General features: G+C 37.5%; 2 protein-coding genes across 2 annotated transcripts in view; one reads left to right on the top strand and one right to left on the bottom strand.

The window, feature by feature from the left end:
- The window catches only part of METTL25 (methyltransferase like 25), a 43,113-nt gene extending 33,238 nt beyond the window's left edge, over positions 1–9,875 (bottom strand). Inside the window, exons 1-4 of the mRNA XM_070755770.1 lie at positions 9,475–9,875; positions 7,673–7,831; positions 6,533–6,639; positions 1,487–2,125 (exon numbers count right to left, since the gene is read on the bottom strand). Coding sequence (XP_070611871.1) covers positions 1,487–2,125; positions 6,533–6,639; positions 7,673–7,831; positions 9,475–9,763 — 1,194 coding nt within the window. The 5' untranslated portion in view covers positions 9,764–9,875. The remainder of the gene's footprint in view (positions 1–1,486; positions 2,126–6,532; positions 6,640–7,672; positions 7,832–9,474) is intronic.
- On the top strand, positions 9,698–16,014 carry CCDC59 (coiled-coil domain containing 59). Its single transcript, XM_070755771.1, has 5 exons — positions 9,698–9,764; positions 9,891–10,158; positions 11,324–11,546; positions 15,253–15,352; positions 15,697–16,014. Exons 1-5 carry the CDS (start codon positions 9,762–9,764, stop codon positions 15,856–15,858), a joined length of 756 nt encoding a protein of 251 aa, XP_070611872.1. The 5' UTR covers positions 9,698–9,761; the 3' UTR covers positions 15,859–16,014.
- The last annotated feature ends 9,375 nt before the right edge of the window (positions 16,015–25,389 follow it).

Genomic DNA, 25,389 nt, shown 5'->3' with positions numbered 1-25,389 from the left:
ACTGGTATGCAGGGCTGTCATCACAGAAGGAAGCCTCTTCTATAGATCAGTGATTTTCAACCTTTTTTGAGCTGCGGCACATTTTTTACATATACAAAATCATGGGGCACATTGAGCAGGGAGGAGTGGGGGGGGGGGCTAAAAAAGTTTGGACAAAAAAATTCTCTCTCTCTCTCTCTCTCTCTTCCTCTTTTTCTCTCCCTCTTTCTCTCCCTTCCTTCCTCTCTCTCTCCATCCCTCTTTCTTTCTCTCTTCCTTCCTTCCTCTCTTTTTTGCTCTCTTTCTATCTCCCTCCTTCCCTGCCTTTCTTTCTCTCTCTCTCTCTCTTGCTTTCTTTCTCTCTCTCTTTCTTTCTCTCTCTCTCTTGCTGAGCTTCGCGGCACACCTGACCATGTCTCGCGGCACACTAGTGTGCCACGGCACACTGGTTGAAAAACACTGCTATAGATGATGCACAAGAAAGCCCACAAACAGTTTTCTTCAGACCAGCAGACTAAGGAAATAGATTTCTGAAACCACGTCTTCTCGAACAGTGAGAGCAAGATAAACGTATATGGTTCAGATGGTGTCAAGCATGTGTGGTGGCAACCAGGTGAGGAGTACAAATACAAGTGTGTCTTGTCTACAGTCAAGCATGGTGGTGGGAATGTCGTGATCTGGAGCTGCATGAGTGCTGCTGGCACTGGGGAGCTACAATTCATTGAAGGAACCATAAATGACAACATGTACTGAGACATACTGAAGCAGAGCATAAGACACTGGGCTGCAGGGCATAAGACACTGGGCTGCAGGGCAGTATTCCAACATGATAACGACCTTAAACATACCTCCAAAACCTCCAAAACTACCACTGCTTGATAAAGAAGCTGAGGATAAAGGTAATGGTCTGGCCAAGCATGTCTCCAGACCTAAGCCCTATTGAGCATCTGTGAGGCATTCTGAAACAGAAGGTGGAGGTATGCAAGGTTTCTAACATCTATCAGCTCCATGACATTGTTGTGGAGGAATGGAAGAGGACTCCAGTGACAACCTGTGAAGTTCTGGTGAACTCTATGCCCAAGAGGGTTAAGACAGTGCTGGAAAATAATGGTGGCCACACAAAATATTGACACTTTGGGCCCCATTTGGACATTTTCACTTAGGGGTGTACTCACTTTTGTTGCCAGCAGTGGCTGTGTGTTGAGTTATTTTGAGGGGAAAGGACATTTACACTGTTATACAAGCTGACTCACTACTTTACACTGTAGCCATGCTCATAGGAAAAGATATACTTAAATATTTACAAAATGTGAGGGGGTGTACTCACTTCTATGACATACTGTATAAATGCAAGTTTATTATGCCACTTTTTAGGAACAATGATATTCCTGTAAATACATTTTATCTTGTATCTCCTCTAAGTTCTTACGGAAAAACAGTCTTAATTCAATATTTTTCAATTCAAACTCCAAAATCAGATTAAAAAGTTGAAACAAGAATAAATAACCTCCAGATCTCCAACAAGATCATGTAGCTCTGTTTCTGCAGTTATAAACGATGTCAATGGAGAATAAATGTTGGCCTCTTTTGACCGGCTGGCTTTGGCTTTCAAAGAAGCCACCTTCCTTTGTTCTTTCTCTTCTTCACAGAGCTCTCTGCTATTACTTCTGGATGAACAATCCACTTCAACAGCTTCAGTAGGCAGAATATCTAGAAATACATTTTCTGGTATATTGTTCTCAATGAGTTGTACCCGAACCTCAGGCTTGAGTTCATACAGATTTTTAGTAATGCCTATATTAGGATCTGGGCTAATTTCAGCTGATTCAATACCAAGAACATCTGAAACAGCCACTCGGACCTGGCTCTGAAGACTTTTATTAGTTCTTAAGCATGTTTCACTGGTGTTTGCGTTAAATTTCTCTTTATCTTGTTCTGCACTTTTCTTGACTTCTTTCAATGTCCGATCTCTGACATTTGCTTCCGCACGTCTTTGATAGGCTGTCCAGTGTTTTTTAAGTTTCCTGTTTCTTTCATTAGCTCCATGGGTGTTTATGTTTGAAGAATCAATTCCATAAACTTTTAGATTATATTGCAATGACAAGAAAGAGCTCAGGTAACCTTTTCCAGAACCCAGGTCAATCACCTAGAATGTAAATAATAAGAATTTTTTAAAAAGTAGCAGATACCCCTTCTAAAACGTAGCATATATTTATCATGAAAATTATAAGGAAAAAATGCAGCTATTAAAAGTACAGTTATTTTTAACATGGCAATGCTTGGATGATAAGACTTTATATTAATAAACTACAAATGACCCCCCTGCATTCATATTTTAATCCTTTTTTTGCATTTTTGGGAACAAGCCAGCAACATAAACTACAAAACCTTGTTTATCTGACCATGGAAAATGATAGTCAATGGCTAGAAACGAAAGCCGCGTCAGGCTTCATATGTGGGCATGGGTCAAAAACTTTTGATCATTTTTGTGAAAGATCTGCAACATCCTTCTGGACTGATCATAGATATTGGATGATAAAAATGTTATAGGAGTTCCAATTCTTCCTGCATCAGTGCTTCTAATATTGAGGGGTAGGGGGAAAGGAGACTGAGCTTTTGGTCAGACAAATAGTTGAGTTTTCATTCCACGATTTTAATATCTATATCCTTGATGGTGAACCAATGTAAAAGCTGATTTTTGGTGTTCTGGAGCTGATTTTCACCCTCCCCAAGCTCTAAGAAAGCCTCTAGGTCCTGTGGATGGTGAAAAATGGACCCAATGGGCCTAAAAAGAATTTCGGTAACAAACTTCTGGTTGGGCCATTGGGCCATTTTTCATCCTCCACAGGCTTCAGGAAAACCTCAAACCTGGGGAAGGCAAAAAATGGCCCAGTGGGCCTACCGAACATTTGGAGGCTTCAGTAAGGTCTGCCTGCATGCACATGGGAAACAAGAAGGGTTGTGTGTGCATACACAGGTGGAAATGGCGTTGCATTGTGGGTGTGAGCATGCATGTGCACTCTTTTGGCACCCAAGCAAAAAATGGTTTGCCATCACTGATCTATATAAAATCATAGGAAGAGATCATCTGTCAGTTAGGGAAAGATAATCATCAGCAGAACGATGATACTCAGTGGAACTTTTCTATTACCTGACCTAGGAAGCTATGAGTGATTTGATGAAATAAAAAAATAATGCCAACAAGATGAATTTTTTAAAAAAATCACAAAACCATCTTTCTCTTCTTTTAGATGGTATCTCTCTCCCCCTGAAGAAGCAGACTTATAACCTGAAGCAAAAAATGTGTCTAGCAAAATCTTTCCCCACTTTTGGTGACTATCATTGGATGCTCTTTTCATCTCATGTTTGGATTGCTGTAATGCATTTTACTTGGGACTACTTCAGCAAGATATTCAAAAATTAAAATTAATGCAGAATAAAAAAGCCAATTCAGTAAGTAAGAGCTGTTTCAGACAGATTATCACCTGTATTGTATGGCCAGAAATAAATTCTGGGTATGAATCAAAGTTTTATTATTTGAATTTTTATCTGCAGGAGCATCTTCTCCAAATGGAATTTGGGCATTTTGTACATGAGCCAAAAAAAAAAGCATAGTTAAAATCCAACCCAATATACAGCTAAAGAGATTAGTGTTAAAAACTGCCTTTGATAGCTGTCTCAGCCCTCTGTTACAGCTTGTTCCTAAGGTCAGATTGGCCCCTTCTCTTTTAAAGTTTTACAAATTAGTAAAGACAATTTTCTGTTGAACATCTGGGACAGAGGTGAAATATACTGAGTTTGTGATCTCCTGGGAAAATTTTTGATTTTTTAAAAAAAATCTAGTTTTGTGGTCCAAATCTGGTAGCCCTACTGAAGCCTTATCTTAGAAACAAAGGGATGAGAAAAGAGAGAAAACCCATATGCCTTTGAATAAGTACTTTCTTGATAAAACAAATAAAAATACTATTATACTATTATACATACATACTATTATCTCCAACAGAGATAAAATAAATTTTATGACATAGGTACCAACAGTAATTGTGTATATTTTTACTACATTCAACTCTTAAAAATGATTAAAGTATTGATCAATTTCAGAGAAAAGAAAACAAACATAAAATTTTATTGCAGACTATTTCTTTTTTCCTTTTTATTATTAAAGCTTGTGTTTTGTAAATTTTTAACTGAAGAATCTTGACTAACCCAGATTAAATCTTATAACATTATCCCATCATCATATATATTTCCTTGTATTCTCAAAAATTTCTGTGGATTGATCAACAAGAAGCCTATTAATAAAGCTTTTTTTAAAATTCCAACATATTAGGCATGACTGGGATGTAGATGAGAAACATATCAGAGCTGACAATTTGTGAAATGTGAGATGACTAACATCCTCTTAGCATTTCCATGGCCTATCATGAGCTGACCTTTAGAATGGAGCAAACTGATATGCATCAGATTGACATGCGGCTTATTCTACTCCACTTCCAGGCTATATAAATAATCTCTGGATATGATTGGATTCACTGAAACCAAATGTTTTCTCCCTTCTCTCTATATATCTTGTACATTAAAATGAGCTTTAAAGTTCTTAGCCTGCTATGACTGCACATTATTAAGCCTAGGTCTAGAGACATTTCCTTTTTTCTTGTTGTTCTGCCATATCTGTCATTGGACATTGGCCATGTTAGCGATTCTATCAACAGCCGCACGAAAAGTGCTACTGAATTTTGTCCAAACTAGTCCCTTAGATTTTGAAGCCATGATGTTTTTCTTTTGCCTGGACCTCATTTGCCTTCAATCTTTCCCTTGAGGATTACGTGAAGTATGCCATATTTTTTCTAGATGTCACATCACATGTTCAAAATATTTTAATTTTATTTATCACGGAAATTATTCAAAAACTTTTCTTCTGATTTCTTGCCATGTTTTGTATACACAACTAATTATCAGCCATTGCTTGATTTTAACTGCTTGGCAGTTATGCAGAAGTAACCAAGAACAATGTCAACTCCTATATTCTACAAAAGGTTTTTTAATGATCGAGTGGACCAGAGACTTGATCATTAAAAAACCTTTTGTAGCATGTAGGAGTTGACATTGTCCTTGGTTGCTTCTGCATAACAGCCAAGCAGTTAAAATCAAGCAGTGACTAATAATAATTTAATATTTGGGCTCTGATATGCCTCTTTGGTTGCAGAAAGACAAATTATTATCCGTCTCCTTTAAACATTCAGAACTGCTACTGCATTTACAATAAAGGCAGTTCTCAACTTACAACCACAACTGAGCCCAGAATTTATGTTGCTAAATAAGACATTTGTTAAGTAAGTTTTGCTCTATTTTACAACTTTTCTTGCCACACATTTCTTAGTTAAGCAAATAATTACAGTTGCTAAATTGGTAATAAGGTTGTTAAGTGAATCTAACTACGTCATTGACTTTGCTTGTCAGAAAGTCAAAAAAAGGAGATCTCATGACTCTGAGACAATGCAACCGTCATCAATATGAGTCAATTGCCAAGTGTCTGAATTTTGATCATGCCTATGGACATGCTGAAATGGTCGTAAATGTGAAAAATGATCATTTTCAATGCCATTGTAACTTTGAAATGCTATGAAATGCTATGAAATATGTTTAGTAGGGCATACAAACAAGAAGAATGAAGCATTATTTTTATCAGCGTTTTTCTTCATCAAATGATTGGGTTGTGGTGCATTTTAGACCTGCCCAATTATGCTAAAGGTGATTACAGTCATCTTTCACATAGAAATCAGAAAAGCAAAGTAGTGCTGTTGTATGAGGTTTAATTTTTATCATCTAAATATTGTACATTTCATATACCATTGTACAGTTTGAATAGAAAGCTAAAGCTAAAGATAGTATAAATCTTTTTGCTGAATTAGAAACTTTTAGAAAGCACTCTTGAGATTATTATTACTATAAACAGTGTACTTCATTTTACAGTTTACATTTGGCATTTTCTTACAAGAAGGACTAAAAAAAATCTAATATAAAGCTCCCCTTCACAGTTTATTAAACAAAAACACTAATTAGTAAAACTAAAGAAATTGTGACTGCCCCAGACAGTGATCATTCAGTTATGACAATGATGAAAATGGTACTTCGATATCAATCTTCACATTTATAGCCTTTGCAGATTTGTAACACCAAGGAAAGCTGAAGCAAGATCATCCACATAGTCATGGCTTCAATTAGTAATCACACTCTTGAATGACCAAGCTGCTGGCTCCAACTGTGATTGTTAAACTAGGACAACCTATACATACAAACACACTTATACTTACTCTTTTTCTTAACATCTTTCATAACCACAGAAAATTAAGCCAAATATAATTTTCTTTAATTTAATTTAAACTCAATTCAAATTTAATAAAACCATATCCCATTTCTAGCTTCTGACTCTTTAATTGGGCTTCTTAAATGGAGAAAAGCAAACCTAGAACAAAGTCTAATTTGTTATTATCATCTTCCTCAACAAGCAATAACAACTCCTCTAGCACATCGAAGTAATAAAAATTCTTACCTGGTTTAAGCCATAATATTTTGCAATGCCATCTACTAAATCTGACATCAGTTTTACTTCATGTGATTTCTTATCATTCATAAAATTATCTGTTTTTATTTCTACCTCTGATCAAAAAGAAACACACAGTTAGCTTAAGAGTTTGGGGAAACATATATCATTAAAATATTGTTATATGTGCAAATTTATTTACGAACTACGGCTATGCCCCAATAAATACTGATAAGTAAAAATGCTCCGATTATGCAAGGATTTATGATTCTGACTTTCTGACAAAAGTTTCCAAAGATCTTAAATAATAATGCAGGTGTGAAGGTTTCAAAAAGTTGCCAACAGGCTCAAAAGTGTCATGTTTAAACTCTATTTGTGAGCCAGTTCAGAGTTAAAATTATATATCATCGCTTGATTTGCCTTTATAAACTAGAACAATCAAACAGATGTCAACTCATATAAATACCATATTGCTTCCTTTGTCCTATGTAAGGGAAAGTTTTTGGAGAGACAAGAAGAAAACAGAGGCAAAGGAGACAGAATGGTTCAAGTGCTGAGATTGTTCTCTCCCATTTGAAGTACTGTATATGCAAAATATTTCTGTATTTGCTTAAACTAAGAATATTCAGGAAATATTGAATAATTTGGGGAAAAGGACATTCTTTCCAAAATAAGGAAAAATGTTCCTTTAGTCAGGCATTAAAACTACTTTACATGGAAAACACAGGCTAGAAATCCATGTGATTCAAAAACAGCTCTCATTCTCTCTATCTTTTTACAAATAACTCAAGATGGTAAACATACTTAATACTCCTTCCTACTCCTATTTTCCCCGCAACAACCCTATGAGGTGGTTTGGGCTGAGGGAGTGTGACTGGCCCAAAGTTACTCAGCTCACTCTCATAGCTAAGGTAGGAAGAGTCAACATTGCCCCCAACAATCTCTGCCCTCCTTTTATCAACTTTTAACCATTTTACGAAAGGATGGAAGGCTGAGTCAACCTTGACCCAGTGAGAATCAAATTTACTGGCAATTGGCAAAATTAGCCTGCAAAACTGCGTTCTAACCACTGTGCCACCATGGCTCCTAATAACTGAATTTTAAGGAAAAGGTTTTGCAGATATCAAAAACAATATAATATTAACTTACTCGATTGCCGTTTTCTGCCCATTGCTTTGAGTATATGTTCTAATGAGGTGCATACTCCAAGATTTGGCACTGAATAATATTTAGCAGCTGGTACAAAAGCCTGTACATTAATCAACCTCTGAGTATTTTTACAAAAAATGTTGTAAAATCCAGAGTTATCTGTGTAGAAAGAACAGGATAGTTTATAATAATGAAACTGGATTAAACAGGGCATCTCAAACCAAACCATTCAATCAAGGTATCCGAAATAGGCTAACCTAAAGCATTCGTTCTTAATCTGCAATTAAACCAAACACAATTTTCCTTTGGATTCATCATACAGCCAAAACCTACCATTTATAACACCTTCTAGGCTAAAACAAAAATCTAATCCAGGAACTATACTGATCTCTTAATGATGTGGAAATGTTTTATTTTTCAACTGTAAAAAGAGGAGAGTGTTGGCTTCCAAAATTAACATAAGTCAATTAGATAAAATTATCAATTCCATTCAAAAAGAAATCTCAGTAATATTTAAAACCCAAAATACTTTCCAGAAGCTCGGAAGAGCTGAATTCCTCAATTGCAAACAATACTAATACGATAAATAAAGCAGAGAATGGTGAAGTATTAGCTTTTATTTTCTGTGCATTAATTTATGTATTTCCTTTACTTTTTAAATCTCAAGGCAGGACACAAAAAGTTGATTCCTCCTATTCTCCCCACAACCATAGTCATGTGAGATGGGTAGGACTGAGAACAAGCGACTGGTCCAAAGATCCCCTCCAACAGTGCCCATGGGTCTGTCTCAGAAAGCGTCATTTTAAATATACTGTCCATCTTTATTAAATGTACTATATGGATAGCTTGTAATGCATGTTGGATTTCTATGTTATTTATGTTTTTCAAGTGAGTTCTTCACTTCATATAGCAGAATTTCTTCATAGCAGAATCATGATTCAATGTACATATTGGGGCACAAATACAATGACTCCAATATAAAACTTATGCTTTTATTTATTCTTTTCTCATTGAACTGGTTTCATGTTTACACAAATAAACAAGTTGACAGCATAACTATGTTTCTCTATACCTCTGCTCTCTATGATACAGATTCACCACCAGTCAGCATATGAATCCCAAGAATTCTATCTTCCAACTGCCAAAACTGATTTACATACCAATATGCAAATTAGCTCTCTCTTAACATTCCATTCGGTTTTTTCCTTGCTATATGCTAACAATGCAGGCTGGGTTGAGGAAAAAGAACTGTATGAATTAGTACTGAGGGCATACAGAAAGGAAGCAAGACTAAGGGTAGAGAAAGAGGGAGAGGATGAGAGGGGGGGGGAGAGATTGCCAGGCGCAGGGGTAGGCAAAGTTGGCTCTTCTATGACTTGTGGACTTCAACTCCTAGAATTCCTGAGCCAATCATGCTAGCTCAGAAATTCTGGGAGTTATAGAAGAGCAAACTTTGCCTACCCTTGGGCCCAGGGAATCTCCTGAGTTCCACAAAGCAATATTTCTCAACCTGGGCAATTTTGCCCCGCCTTTTAATTTTAATTTTGCCAAGGTTGAAAAACGCTGCACTTAAAGGATGAACGTTGTGACGGCAGTGACATTTTCATCAAATCCTCCTGATTCCAGACGGTGACGACGAAGATTGCGGCAACAGGTGGCAAGAGGCTGGACGGATAAGAGCGGAGGGAAAGAAACGAAAGGAACGAAGCGGCTTTCGTCGTGGACAGCGCGCCCTCTGAATGAGGGCAGACAGTTCTACTCGAAGAGCTCAAGCCAGCGGCTTTCCAGATGGTGGCTCTTACCGGCGACATCCTCTAAGGGGCGCTGCGGAGTCGGCTCTTCCAGGAGCTGCTGCAACCTATCTCCACTTAGCGCGCTCAGCACCGTCTCGGGTGGAAGAGCTACGAACTTCTCCCAGAGCCCCTTGGTGTAGAATTCCACCGTGTGGGTCTGGCACAGCGGAAGTCCCCACCGGAGGAACCCTGCGACTGTCCGTAGTCGTTCGGTTACTGTCTCCGCGGAAGGCTCCGGAGGCAAAGGGTAATTTTCTTGGGAGGCGGCCGGAGAGGGCTCTCCAGGGCACCTCGACATGGTGAGCCCTGCACAGCAACCGCGAGCCAATCACTGAAGAAAACACGCCGGGAAGGAGGACCGATAACTCAGCCTCGATGGGGCTGCCTTTCGTCTCCTCCTCCCTGAGCTCGACTTTTCTTCCCAGGCAAAACGAATCGAGTGCCGAACAAAGCTGTTTCTACGTTGTTCCCGATCGGATATTACTGCAGCTGAAAAGACGACGGTGACACCTATTGATGACATAGGCAACGTGCGACAAAATCGAATCGGTTGTACGATGGCGCCAGTTGGGAAGAATAGAGGCTCTCCGAGCGTCAATAGAAAAGGAGGAAAAGAAAAAAATCCGGCTGGTTTGAATCGGAAGCAGCCCCGGGGATGGGACACGCGTCAATTTAGGGGAAACCTCAAGGAGGGTATGAACTTCGCCGCGCTGGACGAGCCAAAGGGGGGAAATGTTATGGTTTCTCTGCTTTCTTACTTTTTTTCTGTGACGCCAAGCTAGGTAACAAAGGTAGCCGATCTTGACTGGTGTCCAAAGGAAGCAGAAACTGGCCAGACTGTGAAATTAAGGACGCCTAACCTGGAAGAGAATATATACTGCTCAAAAAAATAAAGAAAACATTTAAACAATAGAATATAACTCTAAGTAAATCAAACTTCTGTGAAATCAAACTGTTCACTTGGGAAACAATACTGATTGACAATCAATTTCATTTTGTTGTCAGCACATTCACAAAGTATTCAATGGGAATATTTCATTCATTCAGATCTAGGACATGTTATTTGAGTGTTCCCTTTATTTTTTTGAGCAGTGTATATCATTTCTGTATTTTATTATTGTGGCAAAAAAAGTAATATCAGTAGTTGTGAGATCATTTTATTAATGCAGAGCATCCCAACAAAGATCAAGAATGAGAAGATTACATAAAATAGATAATATTGATTGTATGCGCACACACACACAAAGAATCCCCGCTACATTTTTAAAAAAGTTACTTTACTGTATTACTGTACTATTACTGAATGAGGGAAAGGACAGCCACAGAGGAAGACAGTTATATTCTATTTGAATAAATATGATTTGGTTATCATATGTTAAAGAAAAAACTTTACATGGGTTTTATTTTTTTCATATGACTCTAGCAGTTTTTATAAATAACTTTGCCAGGAGTCCCTAACCCCTGGTCCGCAGCCTGTTGAGTACTGAGATATACAAGTGATGGACAAGTGCGCTAAGTTGCATTTCTGCAAGTGGCAGGCAAAACCATCCCCTTCCCGCTGCGCACCACTGCAAGTCTGCAGAGCCAGAAATTTGGGGACTGCTGTCTTAGCTAAAGCTCTAATTGTTAGCTGACATTGAATTTACAAATGGAACAGATAAAGGGGTATGGCAATACAGTATGTATTCTTGAATCCTGTCCCATCTCAAGGTATACACTTTGTAACCAATGAATCATTACTATATACAGATTGGTATAGTAACAGAATTTCAGTTTTAAATATTAGATTGCTGAGTACATATTATGAAAGAAATACATTTATTAAAATATAATTAACCTTTTTGTTCTAAACTTTTAGGTCAAGGCTTTGCCATTTGGAGAAAACAAAAAATTCAACGTGCCTACCAAAAGTTACTTAAAAAGGAAAGACATGTGAATCCTCAGAAGAATGTTCAGTATACAGAACAATATCCAGAACATCTGAAACATCTTTATTTAGCTGAAGAAGAAATGTTTCAGAAACAGCAGAAACCTAAACATAAACCAGTAATACTTGAAGAGAAGGATACTGTAACTTCAGAGTAAGAATGCTAATTTTCTAAGTAGCAAAATGATTTATTTATAGTAATTTAAATTATTAAAAATTATAATTGAAACAATAAAAACTAATACAAACTGAAAAATAAAACATAGGAAAAATAGAAAGTGCAGAAAAGAAAAAAATAGAGGTAAATAGAAAATAAAGAAAAATAGAGATAAATAGAAAATAAAGAAAAATAAGAATATAATAAAGAAAAACATATAAAATAATGACTTTGTTACAAGTATAAACAAGTTTAATACTCATCCCTCTTAAAATAAATGATCTTATTTTTGAATATACCATCTCTATAAACAAATATTTAAAGCATTATCATTTAGTTCTGATGTCAGCAAACGTTTATTAAGGGTTGGCAGAACAACAGCTATTTTAATCTTTATCAGATAATCAACTTTATATTTCCTAACAGTTTTCATTCTGAATTTGTAAGTATTCTTTAATACAATCTTTCTGGAGTATAATGTTTGAAATTCCATTCTACTACTTTGTTTTTAAAGAATTTAAAACCAAAATATTTTCCACAGACAGAATTTGTTTAAGCAATTCCAAAATCTTATTTCAAGTTTAACTGGACTTAGTCTATTTGTGAGTTTCCAAAATCAAAGTTATTTCTTTGCTGTTTATTCCCAAGGATGTCATTTAACTTATACAGTGTTCCCTCGATTTCCACGGGAGATGCGTTCTGAGACCGCCTGCGAAAGTCGAATTTCCGCGAAGTAGAGATGCGGAAGTAAATACACCATTTTTGGCTATGGACAGTATCACAAGCCATCCCTTAACACTAAATTACCATTTCCCATTCCCTTAACAACCATTTACTCACCATTATTACTGATATTTATAAACATAATTATTAAAAATAATTATTTTTTTGTTATTTATTTGCAAAAATTATTAGTTTGGCGATGATGTATGACGTCATCGGGCGGGAAAAACTGTGGTATAGGAAAAAACCCGGGAAGTATTTTTTAATTAATATTTTTTGAAAAACCGTGGTATAGGCTATTCGTGAAGTTCAAACCCGCGAAAATCGAGGGAACACTGTATTTTAAAACTTCTGTTGCTAAGACGTGAAGGAAATTCACCCAGATTTGTTCATCTAAAAGTTCCTAATAATTTGTGAAAATGGTTAGAAAAGGAAGTATGTAAATCCATTGAACTTTTAAAAGATATCAACTGTGCTTTGAGCAAGATTCCCTCATCACCCATGGAAATCTTTTACAGAGTGGTGTCTTTAGTCTCTGCAAGAAGCAATTTCCTACAGTAGAGGTTCCCAAGCTTTTGGATCTCAGGGACCACCAAGGTCATAATTTTAAATCCTGTTCACCACCAAATTCATAATTTTAAATCCTGCAGACCACTAAAATACATTTTTTGAAGAGATAAATATATTTGTAAAACAATGATTAGAGAACTTCAATTTTATTAATATGAAATGCACGTATTTCATATAACAAAATTATAAATGCTTAATTATAACAAATCGTAAATGCTTATTTAATCATGACAAAATCTTTAAAGGTGGTTTTAATTGTAACAATTACTAAAGTTAGTGTAATTATTACAAAACAATTGAAGCTTATTTGACAGTGGCTTGCTGATATTGTTGGGAAAGTCAGTCCCATATTCCAGAGTTGTAGTTGTAGTCCCTCCCCTCCTTTCCCTTCCCCCCCTTTCCTTTCGTCTTCTTCCTTTCTTTCTTCCTTTCCTTTTTTTCCTTTCCTTTTCTCCTTCTTTCTTCTCCTTTCTTTTCCTTTCCTTTCCTCGTCTTCCTTTCCTGTCCTCCTTTTCTTCTTTCCTTCCTTCTCTTTCTTTTCTCTTCTTCCCTTTCCTTTTCTCTCCTCTCCTTTCCTTCTTTCCTTTTTTCCTTCTTTTCTTTTCTTATCTCTATCTCCCTCTTCCTTCCTTCCTTCCTTCCTTCCTTCCTTTCTTTCTCGCTACTTGGCAGTAGGAGAAGGAAGAAAGTGCTCTGGGAGGGCAGGCAGCCCGCTACCATTCCTCTCATCTTTGGCTGGGACCTTCTGGGACTGGGCAGGATTAGGGCATGCACTTATGGAGCTCTCCCGACATCAGACTCTGGGGCTGATGGAGGCCTTGGTGGGGCAAGGAGACAGTGGCGCAGCCTGGAGAGCCAGCAGATAGGTGTGCCAGATACTCCTGCTCACACCGAACATCTCCCAGGATGTTCGCAGGAAGTGGCGGTGGGCGGGGTAAGGCAGGGAGGTGCGGCTGATTGTCTCTTCATGCCACCTGCTTCACTTGTGGGGTGGATGGGCTGAAAGCCATTGGTGGTGTCCAACTAAGAATTGCAGTTGAGTTGGCCCGGGGCAGCACAGCTTATTGGGTGGATGGGCCTTGTGGTAGGCTTTGCTTTAAGCCGGCGTCCCTGCTCAACTTGGTTGCGGGTTTTGCGAAGCCCGCTTGAACAGCCATAAGCCGCCTGGGCCTAGGGAAATGCCACTGGTCTCCAGCCTGCTTGGTCTTCTGCAAGATTGGTGAACAGTGAATGGTCAGGCAGCCCTTGATGGAGATGCTGTTGCTGTTCTGGGGTTGAGAAGTGAGGTGCGGCACTGTCATACACCCTTCGGAACCAGAGCAGCAGCCACAATAGCTGCCGCCAGCCTTTCAGGGGTGGGACCAAGCAGGCTGGAGACCAGCCAGTTCTTCCCTTGGCCCAGGCCATGAGGACTCATGGCTGCTCAAGCAAGGAAAACCTCACACCACTTCCACTATCTGCTTTTCTCAGGAGGCTGAGAGTTTACAAAAAGGTTACTTGCTTAAGAGGAAGCACCAGGACAGGCATTGCAAAGCCTGCAGCCGGGTCAGGCAGGGACACCAGCTTGCAGCAAAGCCCACCACCATGAGACCCCTGAGAAGTTGGTGGCAGCTGCTGCAGCTGCTCCTCTGGTGCTGAGGGGGAGTCTGAGAGTGCATGTGCAGCCCCAGGACATACATTTGCCTTCCAGAGCCCTGCTGCTGCCCCCCTTCTCAGTCCCAGAGTAGCAATAGCTGCGTCACCACCAAGAGCCACCGATCTCAGAAGGCAAGTGTCCATTGTGTGTGCAATAGACAGCAAACTGGCTGCTGCCATGACTGGATGCTGTTTACCAAAATTTCTTCACGGACCACCAAAATTTCTTCACGGACCACCAAAATTCTCTCATGGACCATTAGTTGGTGGCCTGTGGCCTAGAGTACTTGTGAGCAATTTCAAGCTCCTAAGAGGTATTATAAAGAGCCAGTTTATTAGCCAGTTCTTCATTCCATAATCATTAGCTCTGCTTTTAGCAAGGCATTTTTACTTCACCATTTCTTCCCCAGAGACCAATTGTAAAATTATTTCTAGGACTTTCCCCCCCAAAATTACAATGACTAAATAAGATACTGGGCTGAATCATATAATAATCTAAGGATTTTTGCCATTCATCTATACCATAGGTTGTCATTGAATGAAAAGTTCCCAAAATGCTTAGAGCAGAAGTCTTCAAACTTGGCAACTTTAAGACTTGTGGACTTCAACTGCCAGAATTCTCCAGCCAGCATATCTGGAGCATTGCTGGCTGGAGAATTCTGGCAGTTGAAGTCCACAAGTCTTAAAAGTTGCAAAGTTTGAGGACCCATGGTTTAGAGAATATAGTTCTTAACCAAAAACATAATTTAATTGCCAGTATTTTTGTTTAACACAGGAGCAATGTGATTCAGAGAAAACATAAAGCAAAAACTTCAAACCAGAAAGCAAAAGAGGATTATGAAAAAATAAGGAGTGAACGAAACGAGAAAAAAGAAGTATGTAACTTTAAATAAAGTCATTGATTTTAGGGCTACATATCTTGGTTTGGTTTTAAGTTTTACATAGGCAGTTACTGATTTCAATAATGCTGATCCTTTTTTTTGAGTATGTCTTATATAGTCTTAAAAGCATATGTTTATGTTTCATCAGTAGAAGATGAACACTTGCATGCTCTGTTTTGTGAGTAAAATGAGAAGAGCATTCAGGATGTTTGTTTATAGATGCTATTTTTGTTATATACAGGATATAGTTGCTAAGATTGATGCAATATGCATAGTATGAAATAACTAAAGGAGTAAAATAAGTACATCTTCATTATTCTAGTTTTTTTAAATTTCAGGCAGCCAAAAAAAGAAGAGAAGAAAGAGAGAAAGCTCAAAAACTTTATAAACAGAAGAAAATGGAAACATATAAAATATTAAGTAAAAGGACTAGAAAAGGACAACCAAATCTAAATTTACAAATGGAATATCTACTTCAAAAAATTGAGGAAAAATCATAACTTGTTATATTGTTAAATTACAGACACAAAAAATGATATTATAAACTGATTATGGACTTTTTTTCCTACAATGGCCTACCTTTAAATTTTGTAGCTTTAACTCTTATTAAAGTTTATTACCGTAAGTTATAATAAAAATAGTTTTGAAAGTTGAAAGAATCTGCTTGCAAGGATTTTTAAAATTTAAATTACAATTTGAATAGGCTGACTATATTAAAATGTTCTCTGTATTTTTAAGAAATTCAGCTAAACTTTCTGAATGTATGTGGTGCATTTGTACTGTGACTTTAAAACAGTTCCTTTTGCCTTACTACAGGCAGCCCTCAACATATAGCTGTTCATTTAGTGACATGCAAAGTTATATCAGTACTGAAAAAAATGACTTGTGACCGTTTTTCACACTTAGAACCATTGCAGCACCCCTATGAACACATGATCAAAATTCAGATGCTTGACTTACATTTATAATGGTTGCAGTGTCCCAGGGTCATGTGATCACCTTTTGTGACTTGATAAGCAAAATTAACGGGGATGCCAGATTCACTTAACCACCCTGTCACTACCTTAACATTTACAGTGATTCATTTAACAACTGTGGCAAGAAAGGTCAGTAAATGGGGCAAAATTAACAGAAATGTTGGTCTCCATTTTTGTCGTAAGTCGAGGACTACCTGTACAATTTCTAAGTGGGCATGCATAGAATTCCATCGCTGTTTTCAATACAACTGATCTTTGGTTTAGTTTTCCTCTGGTTTTTTTTTTCATACATTCAAAAATTTACTTTAACTGACTATTTACAAAGTGTTCTTGGCATAACATGATAAAAGAACAGAAATAGAGTTTGCAAATGTTTGCTAAATATAGCGCAATTATTACTACGATAAATTTGAGCATTTAAACATAGAGAAAATGGGTTACAGAAATGCAACAGAATTATTTGTTTTTAAAGATAGAAATATATGGGATTAATGGGATCTAGTTGGAACAAGGTAGGAAAATTTTGTGTATTAATGTATATCTGGGTATAGATAACATTCAACACTGAAAGGTATAATAAATAGTTTAGGACAGTGATAGTGAACCTATGGCATGGGTGCTACAGGTGGTACGTAGAGCCATATCTGCTGGCATCCCGCGAGCTGTTGCCCTAGCTCAGCTCCAACGTGCATGTGTGTACTGGCCAGCTGATTTTTAGCAAGCACAAAGGCTCAGGGGGGGCATTTTGGCTTCTAGAAAATCTCCGGGCGAATGGGGAGGGAGTTTTTACCCTCCCCCGGCTCTAGGGAAGCCTTTGGAGCCTGGGGCGGGCAAAATACAAGCATACTGGGCCCACCAGAAGTTGGTATTCAGGCTGTCTCTGGCCTCCGGGGGGGCGGGGGAAGCTGTTTTCACCCTCCCCAGACATTGAATTATGGGTGTGGGCACTCACACATGCACAATAACGTGCACGCATGCTCTTTCAACACCCGAGGGGAAAAAGGTTCATCACTGGTTTAAGAAGTATCTTCAGCAACCAGATGCCTGCATACTAGTAGCTCAATACTATTAAATACTTCATAAGCAATCTTCACAATACTAGATTAGCCATTGTTCTAATTTGCTCAAGAATTCTGTAATGAATTGCAATAATTTAACACAACCATCTGAAAAAGAAAGCCTTGAGTTACATGGCTTTATGTATGAGAACATGGTAAAAAATCACCTGACCCTTTGCAGTTCTTAAAAGTAGGTACGGTAAATACAACCTCAGATGAACACCAACAACACATGATATATTACACCCGGAGAGTCAAACGGTCAGATATAGGCCACGCCCACCTCCTGTTCCATGAAGGGATCAAATATTGTGATATGGCAACATAATGGAATTAGTTTGACACTTATATATTACATTATACAAATCTAATAAATAATAATAATTATATATTTTACAAAAAAAAGCCAAAATGGACACGCCATGTGTGAAAAGTACACCCTTACTGTTTCCATAGATATGAAGAGGCTAGAGCTATATTTGCAATTTCCCCCTACCCGGTTCAACTGTGCAGGGCTGCTCATCACCCACACCTGTTCTAGCACCAGCTCTTTCCTATTCTGAATTGAAAGTACTGTATATCCAAAACCAAAAGGAAACATCTCCCTACCCTCTCTAATTCTCTCAGCTTTTCTTGACACCAATCATTCATTTCACATTAGTCCCTATAAATAGCACAGTATGCTATATACCATAATGGGATATAGGGATATAATTTTATATAGGATATATAATGATAGGTTTCAGTCACAGTTGCCAGACATGGCTTTGGAAAACTCAGAATGCTGACAGCTAGATTACCTATGTTAATATACCCATGACATCTAGCATTCCGATGTTCTGCTTTGACAATGTTTTTTCTCACAATCTAGATGCTAGATCTAAAATATAACCTAACTTAACGTGAACAAATATAGCATGTATGAGGCAAGGTCCTGTCTTTTTGGACTTGCAGAAGAAGCTTGATTTAGTGTTTGAGGCCCCAAGCTAGAAAACCGGAGATTATGAATTCTAGTCCTGCGTTGGCCATGAAAGCTAGTTAGGTGAATTCTAGCCAGTCTCTCTTAGCCCAACCACCTCGCAGTCTAATTGTAGGAAAATAGGAAGAAGCAGTATAATATATAAATAGTCTTGACTTAGAACGATTCATTTAATGACCATTATAATTTATAATTGCATTGAAAAAAAATATCAGCAGTCCTTGTGCTTACAACCATTGCAGCATCCCCAGGGTCACCTCATGAAAATTCAGGCACTTGTCAATTGGCATGTATTTACAATGGCTGCAGCATCCTAAGATCACGTGATCATTATTTGCAACTTTCTTAGCCAACTTCCAACAGTCAATGGGAGAAGGTGGAATTACATAACTGTGATACCCTTAACCATAGCAAAAATGATTGTAAAATTGGGTGCAATTCATTTAATGACTGTTTCAGTAACAGATGTTCTGGTCTTAATTGTGATTGTGGTTGTTACCGAATACCTGCATGTTTGCTGCCTTTAGTTATTTGGATGAAATAAGAGAACGTTTCTGTAAATTCTGAGCCAATAATTTTACCTAGGGCTCAGTAGAGACCAAAGCCCTTTTACACAACAATCTGTTCTTTCCTAGGCCAAGCTTGCTTTATTTAATCTAATTTAATCTAAAATGCTTCAGAGGTTTTTAAATTTGTTTGCTATCCTTCCTAATGTTGGAAGAAATATGCATCTGGTTCAGTTTCAATTGGGGAAAAAAATACTGGAAACATGGAGGCCGATTGAAAAGATGGATTATTAATGGACAGGACCACATGGGTTTGAGGTTCTGGGCAGCTAACTACATGAAGTGGAGAGAGAGGTATTTATACCGTCACTTAGGCTTTGAACATGAGCTTCCTGTTCCTGTGGCAAAAGCATGTATTCTATTGATTGCAGTCAAGATGTACATGCAGCTACGCGGGAGTCATAGCTGAGGTTGTCTGAGTTGGTTGAAACCTAGAGGGTGATGATGTGATGAGGCTTGTATTCTGTGGCCAATTCCTATTTTGTCTTAATTTTTTTAGAATTTTAGAATTCTTTATTGGTCAAGTGTGATTGCACACACAAGGAATTTATCTTTGGTGCATATACTCTCAGTGTACATAAAAGAAAAAGATACATTTGTCAAGAATTATGTGGTACAATACTTAATGATTGTCATAGGGGTCAAATAAGCAACAAGGAAACAATCATATCTTAAGGATACAAGTAACAAGTTACAATCATGCAGCCATACATGGGAAAAAATGGGTGATATGAGAAAAAAAACTAGTAATAATAATAGTCCAGACTTAGTAAATAGTTTGACAGTGTTGAAATAATTATTTGTTTAGCAGAGTGACGCCGTTCGGGGAAAAACTCTTCCTGTGTCTAGTTGTCTTGGTGTGCAGTGCTCTGTAGCGATGTTTTGAGGGTAGGAGTTGAAACAGTTTATGTCAAGGATGCAAGGGATCAATAAATATTTTCACTGCCCTTTTTTTGACTCGTACAGTATACAGGTCCTCAATGGAAGGCAGGTTGGCAGCAATTGTTTTTTCTGATTATCCTCTGAAGTCTGTGTCGGTCCAAAACATACAGTTATAGAGGTGCAGATGACAGACTAAATGATTCCTCTGTAGAACTATATCAGCAGCTCCTTGGGCAGTTTGAGCTTCCTGAGTTGGCACAGAAAGAACATTCTTTGTTGTGCTTTTTTGATGATGTTTTTAATGTTAGGTGACCATTTTAGGTCTTGAGATATGATAGAAATGTGAAGTTCTCTACTGTTGATACTGTGTTGTCTAGTATTGTGAGAGGTGGTAGGATGGGAGGGTTTCTCCTAAAGTCTATCACCATTTCTACAGTTTTCAATGTGTTCAGTTCTAGGTTGTTCCAGTCGCACCACGGATTTAGATTTAGATTAATGGCTTTGCCCTGGTTTGGATTTTGAGTGAGGGCTAATCCTACCATTCTACCTTTGTTTAAAATATCCTGTCCTGAATGGATGACCAAATCTACATTTCTAAAACCTGGTCTCAGCTTAGCATATGCTTGGGAGCAGGGGACTGTGGCTCTGAGTTACTCTCTTTAGAAATATGTTTCTCCTGTAGGGAAAATATAATATTTTGCCTTTTTAATACTGTATTCCCTAAAATATTCTTCTAAAAGAGATGTATGCTAACTTTCTACACTAACAAAAGTACAAATTAATCAGATTAGGCCAGTCCATCAGCATACTCTACCTATACAATACAGTAACAACTACATATTTTTTTAGACTTTATATAAACCCGTGGAATGTTTTAATATTGTGGCTATAATATTTTATTTCTTTATTTCTTTATTTCTTTATTTATTAGATTTGTAAGCCACCCCTCTCCGTAGATTCGGGGCGGCTAATATGTAATGTGGATTGGCTGAGTTGACATGTTAGTCTGTAAAATTGTACTGTAAGGATTATAATGTAATGTATGTGATGTAAAATGACTAGAGCCATTTAGTTGTTTAATTTAATTATAGTAACACTAAAAATGGTATAAATGTAACACTATTTACCCCAATATAGCAGGAGAAAATTGCTTCATCTTTGTGTTAAAAATGTACTTCAATTTTTATCAAGAAAAGCCCACTGGGTGGAAGTATGGAGCTGAATTTTACCAGGAAAAATCTGTTTGCACTCAGTAAATAGAATAGAACTGATGAAGTCATATTAAAATATTCACTTGTTTTGTTAAAATACAGTACAGGAATTTTGAGGAGATTTCATTTAATAAATATGATACATTTTTAAAAGACTGCCTAAAACAGGTGCCGAAATATCAAAAAGGTGTTTCTTCTTCAGATGCTTTATGCTGTTAGGGAAATCATTAGAGTTAGGCAATGCTTTTGATTTGATGTCAAAAATGTGCTTGCAGCATGATTGCACAATTTTTTAAAAAGCAGCTACATTTTAAAAGAACTCCAGACAAGTGCTATATTTGCACACACCCATCCCCTGAAACATGTTCTAGGAATCATACCTAGAAGTATTCCGCAACCCTCTTAAACCTAATTTACAGTAACAAAATAATATAGGAAATGATACTTTGCCAAGGACTTAGGAATACATCTCAAACGATTTAAGTGTAGATTTCACTGTAACAGCATTGCCAAACAGGCATTAAAAGTAGTTAACTTAATCTTGTGAAGCTTCTTCTCTGGTAACATTGTATTGCTAACTAGGGCATACAAAACCTTTGCCGGACCAATTCTTGAATACAGTTCATCCGCCTGGAATCCACACTGTACATCAGACATTAACACAATTGAGCAGGTCCAGAGGTATTTCACGAAAATGGTACTTCACTCCTCTACTCACAATAGAATCACTTATCCCACCAGGCTTGAAATTCTGGACTTGCACAATCTGGAACTGCGCCCCAGTTCCAGATTGCCCAGATAATCAAAGCATAGTGCAGAAAATTGTCTGCTACAACATCTTCCCTGTCAACAATTTCTTCAGCTTCAACCACAATAATACATAGGCAAACAATCGATACAAACTCAAGGTAAGCTGCTCCAAACTCAATTGCAAAAAATACGACTTCAGCAACAGAGTAGTCAGTGCCTGGAATGCTCTTCCTGATTTTGTTGCTGCATCCTCAAACCCAGCTTCAACCTCAAAGGGTCTCCATGGACCTGACCCATTCCTAAGAGGTCCGTAAAGGGGGTGTGCATAAGCATACCAGCATCCCTGCTGGTCCCTGTCTTACTGTCCCCATTTATCTGTATTTACTTCCTTTGTTCATGGTTATGTTCATACCTATACAGTGGTACCTCTACCTAAGAACACCTCTACTTACGAACATTTCTAGATAAGAAACGGGCATTCAAAATTTTTTGCCTCTTCTCAAGAACTATTTTCCACTTACAAACCCGAGCCTTTAAAACTGTAACTGGAAAAGATAGGGAGAAGCCTCTGTGGGGCCTCTCTAGGTATCTCCTGGGAGGAAACAGGGCTGGACAATGTGAGGAGAAGCCTCTGTGGGGCCTCTCTAGGAATCTCCTGGGAGGAAACAGGGCCTCCACCCTCCCTGCGGTTTCCCCAAACGCACACATTATTTGCTTTTACATTGATTCCTATGGGAAAAAATGCTTCTTACAAGCTTTTCTACTTAAGAACCTGATCATGGAACGAATTAAGTTTGTAAGTAGAGTCACCACTGTACTTGTTATCTTGTGCATGTTTGACAAACAAACAAATGCTTCTAAATGCTCTTCAAGGGCAGTATGTATATATGTAGTATAATTTACAGTACAACTGTAATCATTTGAGCAGGATGGAGAATATTTATGATAAATTGTTTGACAAAATTTGAAACAAAGCTGTGCTTTCCATAGATTTCTTATATTCATTGCTCACTTAATACACTTGGGAGTTGTAGATAGAAAGGCTGATAAACTGGGCATCGTCTTTAAATCAAAAGTTATTGATCGCTGAACAGTGTGCTCCATTGTCTGTTAGTAATGTGGAGCTGCTTCTGGGCTCTTGCCAAGTCTTTGTTGCTGGGCAACAGCATTTGCCCCTATAGTTAAACATTTATAGCATGTATGTATGGATGGATTAAAAACAACAATGACACAATGAAGGAAAACCATTCTACTCACTGTTCTTAACTGTTTACTAACTAAGCATAATGACTTGCATAATTAGAGCATACACAACATTTGACGAGGAAAAAAATTAGAGTAAAGCATGGAGATTCTGAGTCACACAAACTGCAAGAGAAATCCAGTAATATTTATTTAACAACAGCAACTAGTCTCCTCCTCCTCCTCCTCCTCCTCCTCCTCCTCCTCCTCCTCCTCCTCCTCCTCCTCCTCCTCTCCCCTTTTTTGCCTTGAGGTGTTAGCTGCTTAAAGAACATGTTTCAGAGAGGCACACAATAGTAGTCATGGTAATGTTAGGTTTCTTGCTATATTTGACCTTAAAAATGATTAGGAAAAAACACGTTGAGGGCAATGACAAAATGCAGCATAAGCCTCCAGCTCAATCTTGATATTCAAAAATGGTTTTTAATTAATGTAGACCTCAAAGGCATTATTAAAAAATTAAAATGATAAATCTACCTGTTCAATATAGTGAACTGTTCCATATTATGTGTGATAGTGAGCATCTGTACAAGGAGAGGAGAGGGCTAACTATTTTGTAAAGATGATGCATTACAGAAGCAATTTCATGGTCGGACTTTGGAGGCTTTTTTAATGAATAGGACCTCAACGTACCATTAAAATAAACTGTCCTAGTGTGGACTATAGGGGTATGAAGGGGTCACAGAGGAAATATTTTGTAAAAACTATCTTTATAAGAATGGCTATTTTTATTTGTTAAACAAATTTATATGGCCACCCGACTCACACGTAGGTAACTTCAGGAAGCTTTCAATATTTTTTTTAAAAATCCTGTTGTAGCAACAACACAATCAAATCAATCACATGATGGACTCTGTTTTCATTCCTCGTCCTCACACCCACTTACAAAACCATGTCTTTGGGCCTTTGTCAAAAGCAACAAGCTGGAGGACAATTGTGCCTTTAGGACAGGGATGTCAAACTCAATCACATCATGTGACATATTGTGATGTATTACTATGCTTTTGTTTCGCCTTTGCAGAGCTGGGGTGCCCATGGCCTGTGTATGACACATCCAGGCCAGGATCCGCCAGTTTAACAGCCTATTATAAGAGAATGGTGTCCCATTGAAAAGAGGTCAGCAATGAGGAGAATCTGATCTAACAGAATGTTGTTAGTTTGATCTTATTGTACCTCCTCCCACTTCTTATACTCAAGTGAATTAGAGAAATGTTTGTACCTGAGTCACTTCTGGACATTATATTACTTGGCAGGACTTAACAAATACTTCATCCTCTTTTACCTAGGTAGTGTTTCTTGGGTATTTCTTTTAAGGTCTTATTTTAGTACAAGTTATTCTCTACACATTTACTCTTTATATGTTTGCTCTCCACCAACCTTCTCTCTACAGAGTTATTACTCTGTACAGTCATATGTAAGTTAAAACGTTAGTTGGAATTGATTGTAAAGCACAAATTCTGGATTCAGTAACATTTTGGTTTGTTCACTCCTGTCTCCAATTAAAATATTTGCTATGATCATGGATTACTGCACTTACCGAATAAGATGAAATATCAAGCATAGCTCACATATTATGTTACAATCTAATATAGTTTATTTCATTGGGATTTTAAATATATTTTTTTTTTAAAGCAAAGATTAATTTTAGTTTAGTACAGCATGCGGTCCAGCTAACATTCAATTTGGTACATGGTAACTTTTATAGTCCTACTCACAAGTGTCGGCATAGCTTAATCTATTTGTTCTTAGATATCATATGTGATTGTGTAAATGAAATACACATACATAGACACAAGTAAGATATGTCAAACAAGAAAAAAAGATCCTCCTAAAAAGAACTGGATAATATTAAGAAAACAACTTAATATACTGTACTTCTATGAGAAAAACGAATCAAAGTTTCATTGCACATGGCTTTTTTTTCCTGAAAAGCAGCTATCGTCATATTCCAGTACTGCATTGCAGCATACTTTTAAATCAGAATTTACAAAACAACTTGTGATGCAGCTTAGTTGGAAATTTCTGAGTTAACAGTAGGTAATTTTGTTGTGAGAAAAAGAACGGCTGAAACTAGTGCCTCATAAAAAGCTGCAAGAGGAAAAATGGAGAATATGAAACAGAACAAATATGGAAAATGTAAAATATAGCATCACACTTTTCTTTTGAGCTGTAAGAACAGAACTAATTGTTACCCACCTATTTTTAATATGATATGAAATGCTAGATGAAGAGGTAAAAGGTTGTATGATTGCTTGGGCCCAAAATTTGGCTATCCGATAAATTTAACTGAATGGGGAAAAATTTAGAATATTAATTATGAATTAACATTGGCAACAACATACAAAGAGAACTTATATAAAATCTTT

The sequence above is a fragment of the Erythrolamprus reginae genome, chromosome 6 (genome assembly GCF_031021105.1).
Source record: "Erythrolamprus reginae isolate rEryReg1 chromosome 6, rEryReg1.hap1, whole genome shotgun sequence".
In the NCBI taxonomy this organism is placed as follows: domain Eukaryota; kingdom Metazoa; phylum Chordata; class Lepidosauria; order Squamata; family Dipsadidae; genus Erythrolamprus; species Erythrolamprus reginae.
This window is presented reverse-complemented; position numbering and strand designations above follow the sequence as displayed.

Bases quoted from the DNA above. Each gene is read 5' to 3' on its own strand.
- CCDC59 (XM_070755771.1), top strand. The intron at 10,159-11,323 runs GTATGAACTTCG...CTAAACTTTTAG, and splicing joins TAGGGGAAACCTCAAGGAGG to GTCAAGGCTTTGCCATTTGG. The intron at 11,547-15,252 runs GTAAGAATGCTA...TGTTTAACACAG, and splicing joins AAGGATACTGTAACTTCAGA to GAGCAATGTGATTCAGAGAA.